The sequence below is a fragment of the Cygnus atratus genome, chromosome 14 (genome assembly GCF_013377495.2).
Source record: "Cygnus atratus isolate AKBS03 ecotype Queensland, Australia chromosome 14, CAtr_DNAZoo_HiC_assembly, whole genome shotgun sequence".
NCBI classification, from domain to species: Eukaryota; Metazoa; Chordata; class Aves; order Anseriformes; family Anatidae; genus Cygnus; species Cygnus atratus.
In genome coordinates, this window is record NC_066375.1 from 5368822 (window position 1) to 5388329 (window position 19508).

Consider the following 19508-nt stretch of genomic DNA (forward strand, 5'->3'; position numbering starts at 1 on the left):
AAACAAAACTGGCAAAAATTGTGTGATGGGAAAATGGATGCAGCTTTTCACAAGGAAAAATATTTCAAACCACCAACAGGAGTTTGGCAAGAGCGGACAGCGTCATAGCAGCACTTCAAGTACCGACAGAAACTGAGCGTCTGGTGTCAGTGAGCCCTCCCACAGGTCACAAACACAAATGTTAGGGTCAGGAATAAAAAATGAGCAGCAAGGGTGAGTAAAGCAACAGCACCACAAAGGAAAATGGAATGAATAAGTTCTTTCATTCAACAGCCTACCCTGTCAGAAAACTGAAACTAGAGTTATGAGATTTAGGGTCTTCAGATAAAGGAGAACTTTAGCACTACAAGGTGTCATTATTGTGATGTGATCACATTCACAATAAGTTCTCAGTTTTGCTATCAAACTGAACATCATGAACCAGTAAGAGCCTTTTTTCACCATCACCAAGCAGCAAGCAAACTGATCCCAGCTTCCCTTCAGAAGACTGCAACATACTGTGGAGATCCAACTTCACACATCCAACACTTCAAGACCTCCACTACCAGTGCTACACAAGCTCCAGAGAAGAAAGACACCGAGCACCAAGTGCCTGGTGTGAAAAAAAGATTCAGCCCAAGATTTAAACTTGGCAAAGTCAAGGGAATTTTCCGCATAGAGAGAAGAAGAGAGCAAAAGGCAAAGTCCACATTCGATGTGGCATGCATTTAAGGGCAAAGGCAGAGTTATAAATGGGTCTTTTACTTGAAGATATTTTCTGGATGGGATAGTCCGGATCAGGTCTCGACAGCCATTGTATCATGTAGGTTTTCTTGGAAGGATCGGAAACATTTCCTTGAATAGAGGAAAAAGAAAGATAAATATTAGCATTAAGTAGTTTACCTGTCAGAAGTGCATTCAAATAAATGCAATCAACTTTATTTATTTTCAGTGAGTAATATATGTTAGAAAAGTCAAACGCTTACTTGGACATGGAGGTAGTCTGCAAATCCTTACGGTCTCTGGTTTAGCTTCTTTGCAAAGGCCGATAGCATTGTCCCTGGTCCGGCACAGGACTGGGCGATCCTGTGTGCCATTTCCACAGCTGACAGAGCACTGAAAGGATATGCACCAGTTAGACTCTGAGTCACCCTTTGAAAACAATAGGTTAGAAATTATTTTTTTAATTTTAAACCACTGCACTTGATTTGAGCTGACATGGTACAGTATTTGAACCAGAGCAGTACCTTTAGTAACTAAACAAGAGGAGGTGTTACCGCTTTTTATGGCATACAAGTATTTATGAAACACACTGAGAAAGAGCTAATGGTCTAAGCAGTATAGAAACAGCTGCAAATGTGAGGCACCTATTCATAGTGTGCACCAGGGATAGCATTCCTTGTGACACCTATTAAACCTAGGGAGGACAAAAATGGCTTGTGTATATTTACATGGCATGGTTCCAAAATGAAATGTTGTATCTACATATAGAGCCATATTTTTAGAACAATTTAATGGGGAAATACTGAGATGAAATGCAAAGATCCTGTATATCATAAGAATAATTTAATGTTATAATATTGTACTCACATTTCCTGCCATTAGATAACTGCAAAGGTTTGTACATATGAATAGATGAAGCTTCTTATTACTCCACTAAACGCTGCAGCAAGAAAGAGTCTGTGCACAGTGGTATTACTTTCCTTGCTCACACGAGGAGTGTGCCGAAGAGCCAGCAATGAAAAGCACAAAATGCTCAGCTCCTGACACTTGTTATAGGAATGACTGAATCCTGTTTTGCCCATAGCAGTGGTAAACAAAAAAAGGGTAGAAGAGAAGTTGCTCTGTGAATAGTTGTCCTGTGTTTCCTTAGGAAACTAGGTAAAAAAACCTCTGTCCTTTGGCTTATGGAAAGAACCATATGAGACTGAGCTGTTAATCTTCTGAAGGCCTTTACATCAGAGATGCTTGCACCTTTTGATCTCCATTAGCTTGGTGCCTAACTTTCTTAGCTGCCCTTAACCACAGTAACTGAAAACTTCGATGTCTTCTTTACTTGAAAGACAATAAAACAATGACAAAAGAATTAATTGCCCTTCTCTCAGCTTAAGTCAACAGGCAAACAATTGTGAGCAGAATAAAGAGCAGGCAGAAGTCAGCTTTCCTGACCCTGACATCATATATGGAGAGAGGTGGCTTCACAGGGTCTGAATCATCCATCATCACTGCAGGATGGCTTCACTGGGCAGTTCACTGCCACCATCTCTCCATCCAACTCACCTTCCATCACATTAGTAACAGTGTAAGACAGAGACCCTCTGTGTAGGTGTTAATTTATCACCTGAAAGAGCACTGGAATAGAAAGCACAGAACAAACTCTCCATGATTTTCTCGTAAGAAATTAGTTGCTTGAGGCCCCCAGAAAGAAACTGACCTGTGACCAGGATCCTGTTCTCCACTGTGCTGGACAAAGCTCCCGGTTGCAAGGCCTCCTGCCTTCTGGACGATCATTGTTGCAGTACTTAGTATGAACAGACCGATTTGTGTTGTCGTGCAGGGGCTGGATGCATCGGACAGATCGCACTTGGTATCCTGTTTTCCCACAACTTTTGCTGCAAGGCTCCCATTCTCCTGTAACCCATCTGCGTCAGTAAAGAGAAAGCAAGTTAAGTAAAATGCTCTGTCTCCTAAACTGGATGTATTTAAACTGTCTGTTGAAGTGTAACTCTTTATCAGGGCGTTAACAGGATGTTAGTACTGGTTCTGATATGGAAAAAGAAGATGATAAGCAAACCAGTAAAGAGTTCTGGGGGGTGTTATTTGATCACGTCCCTGAAAAATCACTAATAAGACCCAGATCTTCAAATTCATGTCTTTTAATTAGTATCTCTGATTTTTTTTTCTCCTAAGTTGGTACACACATGCATCCAAAGATTACTTTCCACACTGGTAGGACAATGCCATGTGGTTCTGAGCTGCCCTGTTACCAGATCTGACCACTATAATTAGAATTGGTTTACAATTTTTTTATACTGCAGTCAAAGCTGTTTACCAGAAAACTGTATTAGATCCATTTACTAATTGAAATCCGTCACCTTTATTGAATGTTAAGGCAGATTTAGCCATTAATAACCTTGAAAAAAACTCTTATAAAATTAAATTTGCCTTTTTTTAATGTAAAGGAAGCCTAAATGGTCTCAGACCGAATATAAATGGCCTCCCTTACTAAGCTTGAAAATACACTAATTCCATTTGTTTGAACTAAGAGGAATGTGTGTTGCTGAACACTTACATAACCTTTAACTTCCCATTATTCTTGCCTTTCTTTCAGTCATTCAAAATGCATTTTCCCAAACACAAATTTAATCATGTTTAATTCATAACAGAGAATGGAATTGCATATTTTTGGAAAGGAAAAGTAAGGAAGCATTAAAAACAACCCAAGGAGCCAGTGCTTTGAATAGCCCCAATATGAAATTTCAGCTTTGAAGGACTAACATTTTGGTCCAGCGACTGAGTCACCATTTTAAAATATCATACTAATGCCGACACTAGATCCAACTTGACAAGAGCTTTTTTGCCTTAAGGGCACCTGGTAGAATATTTCTTCCACATTGATATTGTGTAGGAAAGGCTGGGTTTTGGGGGGCATGGCTATATATCATACTCTAGCAATAACTCTGTATCCTTCTCCCTGTCCGTCTTTTTCTTGCATACAGGTTTATGTATTACTGTGAGGTGCTTTCCAGCTGTGACAGTATGACATTGCCACTAGTATAATTATGTCAGATGGTCCCTGTGAGTACTTGTACAATCAAAGCTCTGCTGAAGTACCACAGTGCAGACAAAGCCTCTGCTCATTTATCTCTCAGATAAGCATTACTCTTGCTTTGCTTCATTTGTTTTGATTTTAAGCTGGCTCCTCCAAGACTGCATAGAAGTTATGGTCTGTAATTTTTAAAGTCAAAAGCAGCCAACCCCAGGGTGCTGCTGAGCTTCCAGGTCCTGGTGCATGCATGAGCTGGGCACCTGCCGTCCCCATAGCTGGGTTCCCACAGGAGTGAATCCCAACATCATAAATGTTTGGTTTGGGGGAAGGCAAAACTTCATCAAAAATCAGAAGGTCTGAGTTTAAAACGTGTAAATCACTTTGGACACTGGAAAATATCACATGTGGTTTTTAAGGTGGCATAGATGAACACTTCACTGAAGAAATATCCAGAGTATGAAGTGATTTTCCTAAAGTATTCATAAAATCCTGTTTTTAGAAATAGTTAAGAAATATCATAAGCACAAAGAAATGCATCAAGCTCCCAAGTTAAGCAAAAAGTAAAGTGGCAATCATCCCACTTTCCCTTTGTAACCTATTGAAATTACACAAGCTGTGGAACTCACAGCCATGAGTTCTAAGGTGATTTCTGAGTCAAAGTTGATTTTTTTTCCCATTAACCATGAAGCAGCAGCATATCAGTGTGGTTCTGGGTGTTGCAGAGCTTCATAAAATCTCTTAAATAATTGCCTCTCCTATGTATAAGTGCGAAATGCTCCAATGCTATTCTGTAGAAACAGAGGCAAGAGAAACATTCAGGAATCCAAGTTCAATTTAGGATCCTATTGAGACTTTGTGGTACCTCGGTCCAATTATATTTGTAGCTGAAAGAAGAATACAGTCCTTTCCAGAGAGTCTGAGATATGTTCATTAGGTCATTACTTCAGTTCCAATAAATAAATGTTAAATCCTGACCCATGCTGAGTTTATGGGGCATCGTTTCTTGATTTTTCTTTTTCAAATCTCTTTTGAAAAGAAGTTAGGAAATATTGTGTGATATGTTCTACTTATTTGCTGTGCTCCCTGGAATCCAGACTGAGTCTCCAGAGGTAAAATCTGAAATCAACATACTCCTTCCTTGTTGCAGTAGCAATATAAGGAATAAAAAATAAAGAATAAGTAATATAAGAGCCCTACGTGTGGCATGGTAACCTGCTGCCAGTCAAAAAAGCACCTGAAAAATGTAAATAAAAATATTCATAACAACTGACTATCTACAGCAAAGATGAATGTACACCAGGTGGACCATGCCACATGAGGACGGCCAGAGAAACCAAGCAGGCCAAATATTTTTCCCTGTATTTACATGTCCAAAAATATGCTGTGAACTCCATGAAGATTTGGGTTTGAGAGCATGCATGACATTGTTTTTCTTATGTAGCACTCAGTAAATTTGTTCTTACATGATTAATTCACACTGTGTAAAATCAACTGGTATAAACTGAATTTATGTCTATTTTTTATTTCCTCAAGATGGCCCAAACACAAATGTTTGGATCAAGACAGCATGTCTTTTCTAATCCAACTTATTTTAGAAGTCATAGGAGCCAGTAGTCCCAGGAATGGTATTTCTACAGGCGGAATACAGCATCACACCCTCACAGCCCTGGGTCTCCGTAATGATGTACAGATGTCCTTAAGAGCTCTTAAGTTGAAGCAGCCATACATCAAGTTGGAAAAACAGAGATCAAGCTTAAACTACCTTCTTTCAGCTGATAATAGCTAGTTGGGTGTGATGCCTATCACAGGCGCCACTGCCCAGTGCTGGTGGGCTCCAAGAAATACTTACATGGGCTGGGAGCACTCCTGCAGATTGCACACCCTGCGAATGGGTTTTGGCTTCTGGATCAACTCGCAGTAACTCCGATGAACCATCTTGTGGTCTGTCTTCCTCCGGCAGCCATATTTTGTGAACTGGAAGCCTGAAGAAAGACACTCCTCTTGATTTCAGGACTAGCAGTTCTTACACGGGACTCAGGTTTCAAACAAAACTGCACACACACTGTCAGAGCCTGCAGTTTGAACTACAGGAGAACATGCTACAAAAGAACTGTCAATTGCACTGAATAAACACTTGAATTCTTGTTGACCTAGCACCCAGACTTGTTCATCCCCTTTGCTGTTCACTACAGGCTATAATGCAAAAAACACCACCACCTAGTGTTTCAATCCTGCACAGCCACACTGAGCGGCTGAAACCTGCCGTCACTGGTGGACGTCGATAAGGGCCTACATCTGACTCCCAAAGGAGGAATTGTCACATTGCAACGTCCACATCACAGAATGCAGATTTATTAAAGGCCTGTCCCCGCTGCACCACGATGTTTAGCACCCTCGTGTCTCAGAGACTCTCACCCAATCTTGCACACTTGTACAATTTTTCAGTTTAATAAACCCAAGTCGGAAATGAGTCATCCCAGATCTGCCCCAAGAGCCATTTTACTCAGATTTTTAATACCATTTGTTATTTATTTATCTTTTTTTGTAACTTAAATGAATCCCTCCTATACTCCTGCTCTCACTAACATCTTGTAGCAATGAATTCCATACATGGTGTTCCTTCTTTCAGTTTTCTGCTTTGTTGTTGTTTTTTTTGTTTTTACCTCCCCCACAAGGTCTTGAACATTGCGACCATTTCTTCAGAGCCCATTCATACGATACTGAATCCTCTTCCAGAACATTATTGTTATCTACATTCAAAGAATCTTCATGGATCATGTACTTGTAAGTCAGAGATATCTTGGCACTACCATGAGGAATCACCTAGTAAACAAAACAGATGTAGAGAAAAAAAGATTTAAAGACTGGTATCAGAAGCTATGCGAGATGACATGAAATAGCAATCATCATGGTTCAGATACAAAAACATCCCCAGAGGGATTTAAACCTTTTAGCTGCACTCAACACATTTTTTTTTCCTGATGAAAAAGTATCTCTCTCCTTGTGACACAGAGTTTCTAAACTGCGTATTAAAGACTGTTGTTGATTTAGACTGATGTTTCTTGCCAGCATTGGACTGACTTCACAATACTAAATTTTTTCCATATCCCATCATAAAGGAAGGAAATGTTCTACTAAAATGATTATGGATAGTTCCACTAAGAGAAAAGGCAAATTCAAATACACCGATAACTGAAAGAGGTGAAGAAAAATGCCTAAATTTCTGATAAAATGCAAATATTCCTACGATAATCTTGGGAATTCTGTGATGCTTGTTACTTTATCCTGATAGAAGCATAAACTATTTAGAAAGAGTTTTTGCTATCACACTGCACCAAGACAAATGCAATAAAACATAACTCAATGTGAATAAAGTGTAAAATATTGGTCCTTTGAAAACATAACATTTATTCTTCCTTTGATGTTCAACTGGTGCAGACCAACACATTATAGCTGCTTTCAGAGGGATTCTGAATCAACCTACTCCTACTTATTGTAGTCTATTATTTGCTATTTCGCAATGAAAAAATAATATAGTCACAAGGGTTTCAAAGTACAGAACTGGTTATGCTCTAGCAAACTGAGCCTGGAAGCCCAAGAATCCTGCACTGGACTTTGCATGATACATTTTCAAAACATGGACAGGAGGAGTCCTTAGATCTATCTGATATGAATCACTTCGATTTTTTTTTAAACTAATGATCACATAACAGATATGGTAAGTGGGCTGAAGAGTCTTTATTCAGTGACCATGTTCTTGGCTACTCACAGGAACTAATCAAGAGAAATGGTTGCTCAATACGTAATCCTGGGTTATAACAATTCATGTACAGAGCAGTGAACTAGGAGAAAGGAATTGAAAAACATCTTCTATTGTCTTACAATCGAAACAGATGTCTTCTTGTAAATCACAAGAGGAATCTAAAATATATTATAGCACATTATGACTCTGTAATCCTGACACTGTGTTCCATGGAAGATGGTTTTCATTTGACTTACCAGAATAACTATTCCATTACGCAGAGGCCCCATGGTCTGCACGGTTTCTCTATCATCGTCATTCCGATATTCCCACTCCACACCCATGTCAATAAATACTTTAGAGTCTGGCACGTAGTTGTCTTCACTTAGAATGAATCTTCCCGTTTCACGATTTTTAATTGCTAGAAACAACATAAGAAACGTGAATAGTAAAGGTTCACTTCTCATCTCTGTTTTTGTCTGCTCGTGTCCCAGTGGAAGAAGCAGAAAAGGCCAGGCACAGCAGTGTGCAATTTCCTTCTGTTCCCTCACAGGTTTGGAAAGACTTTTTCAGGTGTTTCACTGAACTGCCAACGCTTTCCTGCTCAGCTCCAGAAACATCAATCGCTCTTTTTTTTTTTTGGTTTTTCATAGCCTGCCTTGCCAGAGAAATGAGGCCAGCACAACCGCAGTGTGTGTGCCTGTCTCTGCCTGCTCCCAACTAATGACTTCTCAACCCACTGGCCAAATCTGAGCTAATTTGACCACCACCTGGTGGTCCTGTGGCTCCTCAACTCTTTCACATCTTGTATTATTGCTCCATGAGAGAAAGGCTAGTGGGCTAACCCACAGCAGTCCCTGCTACAAGAGAGAGGGAGGCTGGAAATTGTATTGCTTCTGCTCAGATACAGCCCTGATAACAATACAGCCCAGATGAAGCTCCTGGTGCTCTGCAGGAATGTGCTCTTACACACAACGCGTGACTCCTTGATCAACTGTAATGAGCATCCCATCCTTCAGCTGGAGAGACTTCGGCCACCTTTGTATTAGGACTCTGTTTTTTCCTGAGATGGAAAATTTGCTCTCCCCATTAGAAGCAGCAGGGACTGTTTGTTATTTACTGCCAAGTTTTAACTCTCTTCTCTCTCCAGCAGCTAACTGGGCACCCCAAGCCTCAGCACTCGCCAGCTCTTTGTTCCCCCATGCACTGCTTGCCCCACACTGACAGAAGAGCCTCATCTGAACCTGAGTGATGGCTCCTGCTCCACGGGGCAGGATGGGAAGCATTTACTGGCAAGAAGTTTGACTGACTCATGATACAATTAGTAGGCCATTCACTGTGAATCTACTTCCAATTAATAACAGCCTAGTAGATACTGCTTCTCATCGATTACATGGCACTGCTAGGAGAGGATTTCAATTACTTCCTAAGCTGTGTGATTGATTGGGCAGCCTTGTGTCAATACTGCTAGCAATGGGTCAGAATCTGAAACGCAGCAAATGCACCCACTGCTCTTGGGATGAAGCTGGGAAATGACTGAGGAAGGGAAGCATGTTGTGAGAGACGTACATGAAGATAATGCACTGCAACCCATAAAGCAATTCAGCTCCTCTTCCAGCAGCTTTCACACATGCAGGGATGTTCTTGCTAGGACTCCAGAGAATACAGCACAGGGAAATCACATTGCCAAACAAGTTTCCTAATTTAACATACTTGAAGGAGGTATGTGATGTGGGAGGATAATGGGTAAACAAATGCATAAACACATTGTGAGGCTCCAGAGACAAAAATAAACAGCAGAAAAAACATTCTGACTGATTTTTTTCCTCCTTGTTACATACTTACCAAGATTATGACTAGTGGCGTCTGTTTCCTGTATAAGTAAATGTCTTGCACCAACAGGAATTTCAAACATCTTAATGTGACCTTTATTGCAATATTTAAAAAGATAGTAACTGGTTAGTATGCATCAAACAGGAAGAGCCTGTCTAGGGAATTTAAACAAACATTATTGTCTAATAGCAGGGCATATTACAGAAGCTGAACCTAATCCAGCATCTTTCCTATCCTTATTTCTGTGCCAGGTGACGAAATATAACAGGGAAAAAGGGCTTTGGGTCAAAAGAAAAATGCCTTGTGTGTCATCAACAAACCAAATTTGCTTCAGAATAAAAAGTGCTTCGAGTGCCATACACATCCACAGAGAACATGGAAGGTTGTGTCTGACAGTGAGTGATGACAACATATTACTGCAGTACTGCGTGACTCAGACCGAGCAGCCGAGTGACATCAGCAGCACAAATCAATCCACAGATCTTCAACAAGGAACACCGAAGCCCTCCTTCTCTATGCATGTGCAGGCCCTGATATCAGCAGACTTAAATGATCACTGGAAAAAAAGTCTCATTTTTTAATTCTAGGCATGTCTGAAAGTCCAGAGAGTTTCCTGGAATTAGGGATGCTGTAAATTATTTGTGATTGCTCTGGTATTTTCCATGAGACTTTAAATACTAGAAGAGATCAAACAAAAATACCCCAAATTCCCTAAGACAAAATACTGAATGCGCTGACCTTGTTTCTTTGGTACTCTTGAAAATGTTCCTTTCACCACTTTGCAGTGGGAATTATCTCCTCCACAAACACCACACTTATCTTCCTGCTTCGTGGAACCTATGACCCTGTCACACCCAACTTTCTGTGCACAAAAGAGAAAATCAGTCATTTTTACTTATCCAAGTTTCAGTTCAAATGAGCCTTTACTTCAGATACCAAAAGCAAGACTTCTCCTTCAGCAAAGTACAAATTGTAGTATTTTCCTGGAAAATCAGCAACTAACTAGATTTTAACACTTGTACTTCCAGTTCCTATAATAACTGTCAATTAGGTGATGAGATTTTGCTAATATGCTTCAAAGTGGTCTTCATACCAAAGCAAAGCAGCCCTGCTAAGGAAAAGCTCTTAAACCTCAGCTTATCTTAAAGCAGATGCATAAATTCCAGGGGAATCAAAGCAACTGTGAGAACCTCCACCAGTGCTTTGCTGAGTCAGAGCCTCTAATTCTGTTGACAGATGACCTGCGTCAGATCCCAATTTAGAGGAACTGGTATTGATTTTTTTAAAATAGCTTGATCAAGTACAGAGAGAATGCACATCAGTCACACATTACCAGCACTTTCCTTGAAAGCTGCTGTGTGTTCATATTTCATTGTACATTCCACCCCCACTAAACCTTAGCAGGAAAAGCTTTCGTTGAAAGCTAATTGTAATAGTTCATCTTAAAATACCACATTAAATAGTACTTGTGTAGGTAGGCGCTGTTGGAATTGAGTCACATGCAGTGTGATGGTAACTGTGAATATCACACATAATATTGTGACAATAATTCTAATGAAATCTCCTTATTGCCCAAAGTGTTATTATACCTACTTAAATACTCATTCTCGGAGAGAAAACATTCAAGCTACCATTTAAATTGTTTTCACAATACTAAGCTCTGAAACAAGTAACCAAAAGCTCACCAAGCAGTCTCCCCTCACACAGATGCTGTAAGCATCTTTGTAGGAGCAGCGAGTCCCATCATGTACCATCCTCTTCATATACACGACATCGCCCGTTTCCTTTGATTCGCAGTACAGGTGGCACCTTTCCTTAGCTGGAAAACAGAATTGCGATGTTCAGCTACAACAGTTTATTTGCTGATCTTGTGAACACGACAGTGTTTTCATTACTCCCTCTTACTCCTTGCACACATCACAGAAAAACACAGTGCCCCATAAATCATCGATGCTTATCTCCTTTCGAAGGCTGTGTGACCATTTGGAAACTGATGAGCCATAAAGCACCCAAGTGTCACTATTAGGAGACAGTCTTAGAAAATAACAGATCATTTACTTTCACTGGGGCCTCCATTTAATTCCATGCCAGATTATGCAATCTAGCAGAGGTTTTTACCTGTGAGAGATGCATGTTTCTGCATCAATTTCTCCTACAGCGCACCTAAATCTGAAAAAGCAAAAGCAATTTTGCCATTAAAAGCAGTTGTTTGACGCTAAGTGAATATGGATTCCAAAATGTCTTCAGAGACAGCTGGGTCACACTAAATAAGAAGCCGATTCTCCTTCTTTGTTGAACTTGTATTTCTGATGGTTTAAATCATTAAGCAAGATGAGATGTCAAAGAGATTTGGAATAACACAATTTTTAACCACTAATACATGCACAAGCCGCCAGACAAGTGTACCTCTTTCTCCTAAACCATTCCAAGGAACCAAGAACAACAAATAAATCTGAAATGACTAGTCAGTGGCTGAATAAAATTGTCTTCCATCAGTTTATTTCATTTTACCCATTTCACTTGCTTTCCCCAGCCCTATCATAGGATTCACTGTGCTTTTTTTGGCAGTGAAGAGTAGATGGCCTTCCTATTAGATGAAACAAATAAAGATTCGGCTGTTTTAACATGATTAAATCTTAGGACACTTTTCCCACCATTTAGAAGAATAATGAACCTTCAATTACAGTAGTTCAATTAACATAAATCTTCGCAGGCCCTTTGCATTCTTCCCTTGTACAGTTTCATGGCCTCTGCCCTCTTTTAATAAAGTTCTTGTTATTGCTGCAGATGTCCTCATGGCCACTGGGTATTGGTACACCAGAGACCTTTGTTACTGCTCCTGAACAATGCAGATACATCTTGCAAAAAATGTAGTGTCTAGACTATTAAAACAGGTACTTTACTTTTCTTGTGCAGAATCTTAATGGAGGAGTATTAAGGTTAAGTTCACAATAATCACAGACCCATGGATCTGCATACATTAGGAACATTAAGCTGTGCACAAGACATAGATGTGCACAACCCCACCCCCCCAACATACCATACATTCATTGCATGCAATGAAATGAAAACATCAGAAGGTCTGACTGGGCGCCACTGGCCCTGTCCAATGGCTTTATTTTAGAAAGAACTTTCCCATTGCTCCCTAAGGATGGTAAATTTGCAACTGCAATTAAATGGGACCCTGGTAATTGCAGTGAATTGTTCTCTTTCTATTCTCTTTCTATTCACTGGTGTCTGGCATAGTAGAGGTGCGGGAGCACAAAAGCGAGCGTCTGCCTGTCCATTGCTGTACCCCAGCTCGGTGGCTTTTCTCTGGGCACGGGATGAAATGTACCTCCCTGTCCCCATCACAGACATGTGTCAGAAGTGTCCAGCTGAGCTGCATGTCAAGTACATGGATTTATGTCACTTCTGAGTCGTGGCTGTGTTATCTGCACAAAGTATGTCACTGGTATGCCTTACCTTTACAAAAGGCAGTTTTAAATATATTAAAGTTCACGCATAAACCATCCTCTGGCCTTTCTTCACACAAAAAAAAAAGCTGTTCCCTTTAATAACGCCGCAGAGGTAAATGGAATTCTCACAAAGGGGGGCTGCAATTTATACCACAGCTATGTGGAAAACCAGCAGTGGCCAGTGATCAATCCTCAGACATCACTGAGCTGGTTTCTGACCCAGAAGCCATTGAATTTAATAGAAGATGTCTGATTAGTTTCAGTGGTCTTTGCAGCAGACGGCTCCAAAGGCTAAGTAAAGGTCTAAGCAGAAGCAAAGGTCTCTGGGCCACAGCGTTCCTTCCCTCTCCCTGTGCCAGCAAAGCAATTTCATGAAACTGAGCCATGAGGCCGTATCTGAGCTCTGAAAATCCCAGATTGCACAAGATGGCATGAAAAGAATGAGGGAACCTTGAGAACTGTTTAGGAAAAAAAGCCAGACAAATTAATTACAAACAATTTGCTGTTAACTTCTGGCAGTGTCCTCCCTCTGGAATGCAAAAGGATTCACCCAAGGTGACCCTTTCCCTGCCGGAGACCTGCTCCTGGCTGAGCACAGCCCGGGCACCCAGGTACCTGCCACCCGTCTCTTGCCATGCCAGGCCTGGCCTGGAAGACCTGTCATTCACACAAAGTGACCAGGTTTAAAAACAGCGAGCAGCCCGTACTGCTTGTCAAACAAGTGGAGAATCATTGCCATCTGCCTTTTCGGTTTTTAAAAGTACGTTTTTCAACACAATACGGCAACAGCGTGGCAACAGTCTTCATGCCCCAAAACCAATTAGCTGCACTTCTGCTGTCAGTTACAGCAGAAAAGTTAACAGGAAAATTAACATTTTTGTTCTAGGAGGCGATCTCTGCCAAGATGCTGGAACACCAGAATGATCGTGCTGGTTCTCACCCAGCTCCCATCCAAACCAGTACCTGGCCTCCAACAGTGCCCAACAGTGTTTGGAGGAAGATCTAAGACAAAACCAAAATTGATACTTTCCTTAGTGTATTCTCCAAGGTTGTTGTACACTGCAGCTCAGGGATTCCTAAGTCATGGCTGGATCTTGGTGTTTAATAGTTCTTGATGGATTAAAGACCTCTCAGAAATTTCCCTAAATCAGTTTTAAAACTCCTGGCATCTGCAACATCCCATGGCAATGAATTCCACTTTAATTATATGCTGTGTGGAAAAGTACTTCTTCTTATTTGTTTAAAATCTGCCACCTGATAATTTTATTTGATGTTCCCAGGCTTGTGTTATGAGAAACAGAGTGTAATTATTTTGTGTGCAGCTTCTTCAGGCCACTCACAATTCTGTAACTATATGTTCTTAATCTAAACCATCACTTTTTTTCAGGGTTAAAAGTCCTAGTTTATTTAAATTCTCCCTATTCAGAAGTTATAGCTTGTGCTTGCTTTGTTTGGGCCTCTTCTACTTCAACTGTTGTTTTTTTAGCAGTGGGCAGCAGTGAGACGGGGACAGCCTGAGCTACATCAGCAGAGTATTTAAAATGCATGCACCACCAAGGAGTCATATGGAGGCAGATCAGTGCTCTCTACCCCTCTCTTAACAGTCACCGAGCACCGAGCTTAGGTTCTGCTAAAGCTACCCACAACCCCCAGACCTTTCTCTTCAGAGTCCAACTTGTGTATAAATCCATGCATATATACACGCTTACCATTTTTCATCCCCCAGTCTGCTGCTGGCATTTATCAATGCCACACTTTATTTGCGACATTCAGTCACTTAGTATCGTAAGGTTCTTCCTCAGTTCTCACAGTGTGCCTCTGTATTTTTATTAGCCTGAATAATTTTGTACCCCTGGCAAATTTTGTCAACTCCCCGTTCACTTCCTTTCCCAGATGACTGCTGCTCATGCTCAGCAGCTCTCCTCCCAGTACAGACCCTTGTGGGACACACACACCTCCAGACACGGCTATTCCCTTTTATCTCAGGATAACTCAGTTTAAGAGCAGTTACTGGGGAACAGGGTCCAAGGCTTTTTGACAAAAAGGGGAGGTTTAGATTGGATATTAAGAAGAATTTCTTCATGGAGAGGGTGGTCAAGCATTGAAACGGGCTGCCCAGGGAAGTGGTGGAGTCCTCATCCCTGGAAGTTATTTAAGAGAAGCCCAGATGTGGCACCAAAGATGTGGCACCATGTGACATGGTTTAGTGATGGGTCTTGGTAGGTCAAGTTAATGTTTGGACTTGATGGTCTTGAAGGTCTTTTACAACCTAAATGATTCTATCATTCTATGAAACTTGGCTTTCCATGCCAATGGCAATGTCAATGCCAATGGCCCTATTAATACCCAGCTCCAGGCCTGGCACTGCCCTCACTGAGTCACATTTAAGACAAGAAGAGGGACTGCTCACCATCAACATGTTCATAGGGGAGCCAGTGGTGCTTTGTGTTCTGATACTCAAAGTAAGGATCCCACTGCCTGCACTGCTCCTCTCTGAAGTCTTCAAAGTCCTTAGGGCAATCCTGAGTGTTGCAGAGCTGGAACTCATAGCTTGGCCCCACGCACGTACGGCCTCCGTTGGCTGGACTGCAGAGGAAGGAAAGCAATGGTTAATTTTGCCATTAATGCCTGAATGGAGCATCTATCAAATCCTCTGAGACACAATTTAATTCCTAGTCATGTCAACAAGAACTGACGAAGCCAGTGGTATATTTTGGGTACTTCCTTCCCCTATTTTTATCAGTACTTGATCTAGTTTAATGATTGCTCTGGTATTTGTTTCTGTTGAAACAGTCTGGGAGACCACTGGAAAGATTTCTCTCTGTATACATCATCACATCTGGGATAAAAGAAGCAATCATTTAAAAACCCGCTGTTGCTCTTTAGCTCTCACAGAGCAATTTCTACAAGTAGAGCCTCCAAGCACTTGAAATAAGCAAGAAAACCCATTTTTCTTGCTGTGGCCCAGGAAAGGAAAGCACAAGCTGCTGAAGCGACTCATTCACATTCACCCCTAAGCCAGCAGCAAATCCAGAAACGGAGCCCAGATGAGTGCTGCATCCACCAGACAGCCATGCAGCTCACGCTGGTACTCTGTTATCTAGCAAGAGAGAGCTCAAGTCATATCTGGATTTGCACCCTCTTCCAGGAAACACAGAAAACACTTTAAATAGTACACTAGCCTTTCCTACACAAAGAGAGATTTTACAACTAAAACTGAGTCTGCAATTATAAAGGTCACTTTCATGTTGCCAATGTAATAAAGGCTTAAATTAGATCTGGTACATTTTTCCTTAACAGAACATTTCCATCAGAAAATGCAGCTTCGTTGTCAAAATTGACTTGTTGTGGTTTTTTTTGTTTGTTTGTTTTTTAATCAACAATAAGATTATTTTCAACACTAAAGTCAATTTCAATCACTTTATCCTGTCCAAAAATGTTCAAAAGTTCTCCGGTAAAATCATTTAATTCTGAATATTGTTTCACTTCTTGCTGTCTTGATCTTGATATTCTATGATATAGCTATAATTATATGTTTAATAGCATTTGTACATACAGATCTATATTAAATATGTCATAGTTCCAGCGTTACTGAAATTAAGTAATTCTACATCATCTAGATGATCCATATGTATGTTATCAAAGCAAACCAATTCAATATTATTAAGATTAACTTTGGGGAAGGTTCTGATCTCTGGAGCTTTGTTCCAACTTGAAATGAAAGCAGTTTGAAAATGTCAGCGTATTCCATCTTGTAAGACTTTCTTGTTGAAATATCCAAAAAGGTGGATTAAACAAAAAGCAAAAAACTGTATTAATTTAAAAAAAAATCCAGCAAATCATTGCCATTATTTCATACTGACATGTTAGAATAAGACATATATAAGGCTCTGAAGTTTTACTTACGCTTTATGCAATAATGTAATAGCACTTTCAAGATCCTTGTAATGGTATAACTAGCTTAGTAGATGGATAAACTGAGAACTAAAGATGATTCGTGACTTGCTAAAGGGCCAAAACTAGAAATTCTAACAAGTACCACTCAACATGCTTTACTGTATTGTTGTACTAGCACTTTAGCAAGGATTCTCACCATTCACTCATTCCACGTTAGAAAAACATGTGGGTGTAGGTGAACTTACTGCGGATTGTCACATTGCCGTGTCCTGTACTTCACCCCTGTGCCACAGGTGCGAGAACAAGAGCCAAACTTACTCCATGCCCCCCAGTGTCCATCCTGTTTCAAGATGTCTGGTGTCAACCAGATGCAGTGACCTTTAAAGCAATGCTAAAAGAGAAAATTGGACAGGGGATGGAATGATTAGGTGATTAAAGCATATCATAGGAGAAGCTGTGGTACAACAAACTTCATTTTAGGCAAAAATAATGGATTTTTTTCACCTCTCCAGGAGAAAGCAATGAAACCCATTGCCATATTGTGCTCATGATCCCAAATTCCCTCAAATTTTACAAACTTACACATGTTAAGTATGCCCGTATATGCTAGCAGAAGTAAAGCCTAGCAAGTTTATTGAACTGCTCTCAGCATTACATGCCTTCGTCATGTGTCTGCAGCAGTGATTTCAATGTAACTGATAGGGATTCATTTAACAGCAATGGCAGAGTCCCAAATCTTGGAGGCTAAAGGTAAAATTCTACCACTGCTATTGCACGCAGCAATGGCAAGAGCTCATTCTGCAGCACTGTCTTTCCCAGTAGCTCCTATAACTCTGCATACATGTGCCTGCAATAAATGTGGTCAGTAGAGTGGCATGAAATTAAAGCCAACTCACATTTTAGACATTAATGATATTAAATAAAGAGCTCTTGCAGTCTCCCTGGAGATCCCAGTAAAACTGACCAAAATACCAGGAAGCCTTCGTCAGAAAACAGCCCTGGACAGTCCCATTTCGGAGCATTTACTCCCAACCTATGAGGCTTTCTCTTTTCTCTTACCTGATTTTTACTACAGTCATTCTACAGAGGCTAAAACATGAAATTTGCTAAATTCCCCCAACCCATAAGGTGTTTACACATTTCTTTAAAAGCCTTTGTAGCTTCAATACCGATATCCTCTTTACTGCCTCCTCTCATTAAAGAAACCTGCCATTGCCTTTCGACCAATTTCTCCAGTCCCTAATCAAGGAAGTTTTTCTTAGCTCGAGTCAGGATGAATTATTCTCAAAGATCACAGCTTCTGGCCCTTTCTGGTATTATTTCTGCTTACATAAAAGTCTACTGATGAAGTGCGGGTGCTAGAAAATATTTCCAGCACAACAAACGACTTTGCATGAGACTGTCGCAGTCTGTCTGCGTTAACGGTTACTGTCGGGATAAGGGCTCTGGCTCACGCACACAGATGGCTACAACAACAAGTGCAATCAGTCACTTACTTTCCTTAACATTCAAGTCAACAACAACATTTTACACAGCTTAACAAGCCCTGGAATTCAGGAATTTGGCAGGCAGCACAAGCTGAGCATATGGTTAAATGCATGCTGCCAGCAAAAACAAAATCAGAAGATATATAACAGGAGAGCGTTCTTAAGCATAGAGCGATTAGTGATCTGGAAGACAAATTTAAAAGGGATGGATAATCATTAATAATGCTGAATTTAAAAAGAGAGTCATTAGTAAAATGGTGACAAGACACGGCTTACTGATTTGCTAATCTGCTCAATGACTCGCTCTTTATTCATGTAATTTATTTTGTTACTGATTTGGTTGGACAAGGAGTAGAAAACAGAGTAGAAATTTGGTTTCAACTATTTGTTATTTCTCACGACTTCAAATACTCAAAGTCAAAACCTATGAAGTAGACAAGTTACCACAAAGCCAATTATAACAATCCTGCTCCGGAGATGTAATGGGCAGATTTTTCTTAGCTGTTTGACAGAACAAGAGATAATTCAGCAAAGCATGAAAGAAATGCAAAATGCTAACATGTCCTTTGCTTTTTTTGAGTTTTGAAGTTCAGCACTGTACCCTTCAGGGACTCTTACGGCTCTACACAGGTTTGTTTGAACACACTTTGAGTCGTCTGGCCCTGTGTGGAAATGGGACCATTCGGAGGGATGCAGGGGAAGCTGGCAATACAGCAGCCTGGCAGCACACATTTCAGCTGTGCTGGGAAGATGAGATGTGATGGCTCCTGAGTCCTGCTTGTTTAAACATCTTTTTATCGGGGTGCTGCATCCTTCAGGTGTAAGTTCCCCAGGAATCACTGAATCTGTTTCAAGAGCCACGTAGTGTGTGCTCACTGTGTGATGCTCCAGGATCCAGCACTTGGATCTTCTTGGCAGAGGAGAGGAGAAGGAGAGACATGTGATGTTGTGTTTTCCAATCTCTTTCCCTGTTTTAGCCAGGAACAGGGGATGTGGGTTTGCACCAGCCTCTAATAAACCACCCTTTTGACACTGTGACTCGTTCCTGAACTGGAAGGCAAACATGGAAAAGTGTTATTGACTTTGCTGTGCAAAGAAAAGAGCAGCACGGAGTTTTACTGGAGAAGCTGGTCCTACGCCGATTGTCGGGAAGCTGAGGCAGAGCTACGAGGAGACACGCATTTCTGTACAATGAGTCATCACCAGCTCTGCCTTTTTGCTTGTGGATTATAAGAAAGGAGCCTACATAATATAAAATGATTCACAACAGACTCTTAAACTTTTCAGACCTATGCAAGAAAAAGCATAAGGAGATAAAACTCAAAAAAAAAAAAAAAAAGATG

At 40.7% G+C, this 19508-nt stretch overlaps 1 protein-coding gene across 1 annotated transcript in view; it reads right to left on the reverse strand.

Annotated features, from left to right (window-relative positions):
- ADAMTS2 (ADAM metallopeptidase with thrombospondin type 1 motif 2) overlaps positions 1-19508 on the reverse strand; it is a 179951-nt gene that overhangs the window by 8805 nt on the left and 151638 nt on the right. The window contains exons 11-21 of the mRNA XM_035560826.2: positions 16924-17069; positions 15192-15367; positions 11009-11142; positions 10062-10185; positions 9336-9416; positions 7748-7911; positions 6412-6571; positions 5598-5730; positions 2414-2621; positions 966-1095; positions 745-834 (exon numbers count right to left, since the gene is read on the reverse strand). Of these exons, the coding sequence (XP_035416719.1) occupies positions 745-834; positions 966-1095; positions 2414-2621; positions 5598-5730; positions 6412-6571; positions 7748-7911; positions 9336-9416; positions 10062-10185; positions 11009-11142; positions 15192-15367; positions 16924-17069 (1546 nt within the window). The remainder of the gene's footprint in view (positions 1-744; positions 835-965; positions 1096-2413; positions 2622-5597; positions 5731-6411; positions 6572-7747; positions 7912-9335; positions 9417-10061; positions 10186-11008; positions 11143-15191; positions 15368-16923; positions 17070-19508) is intronic.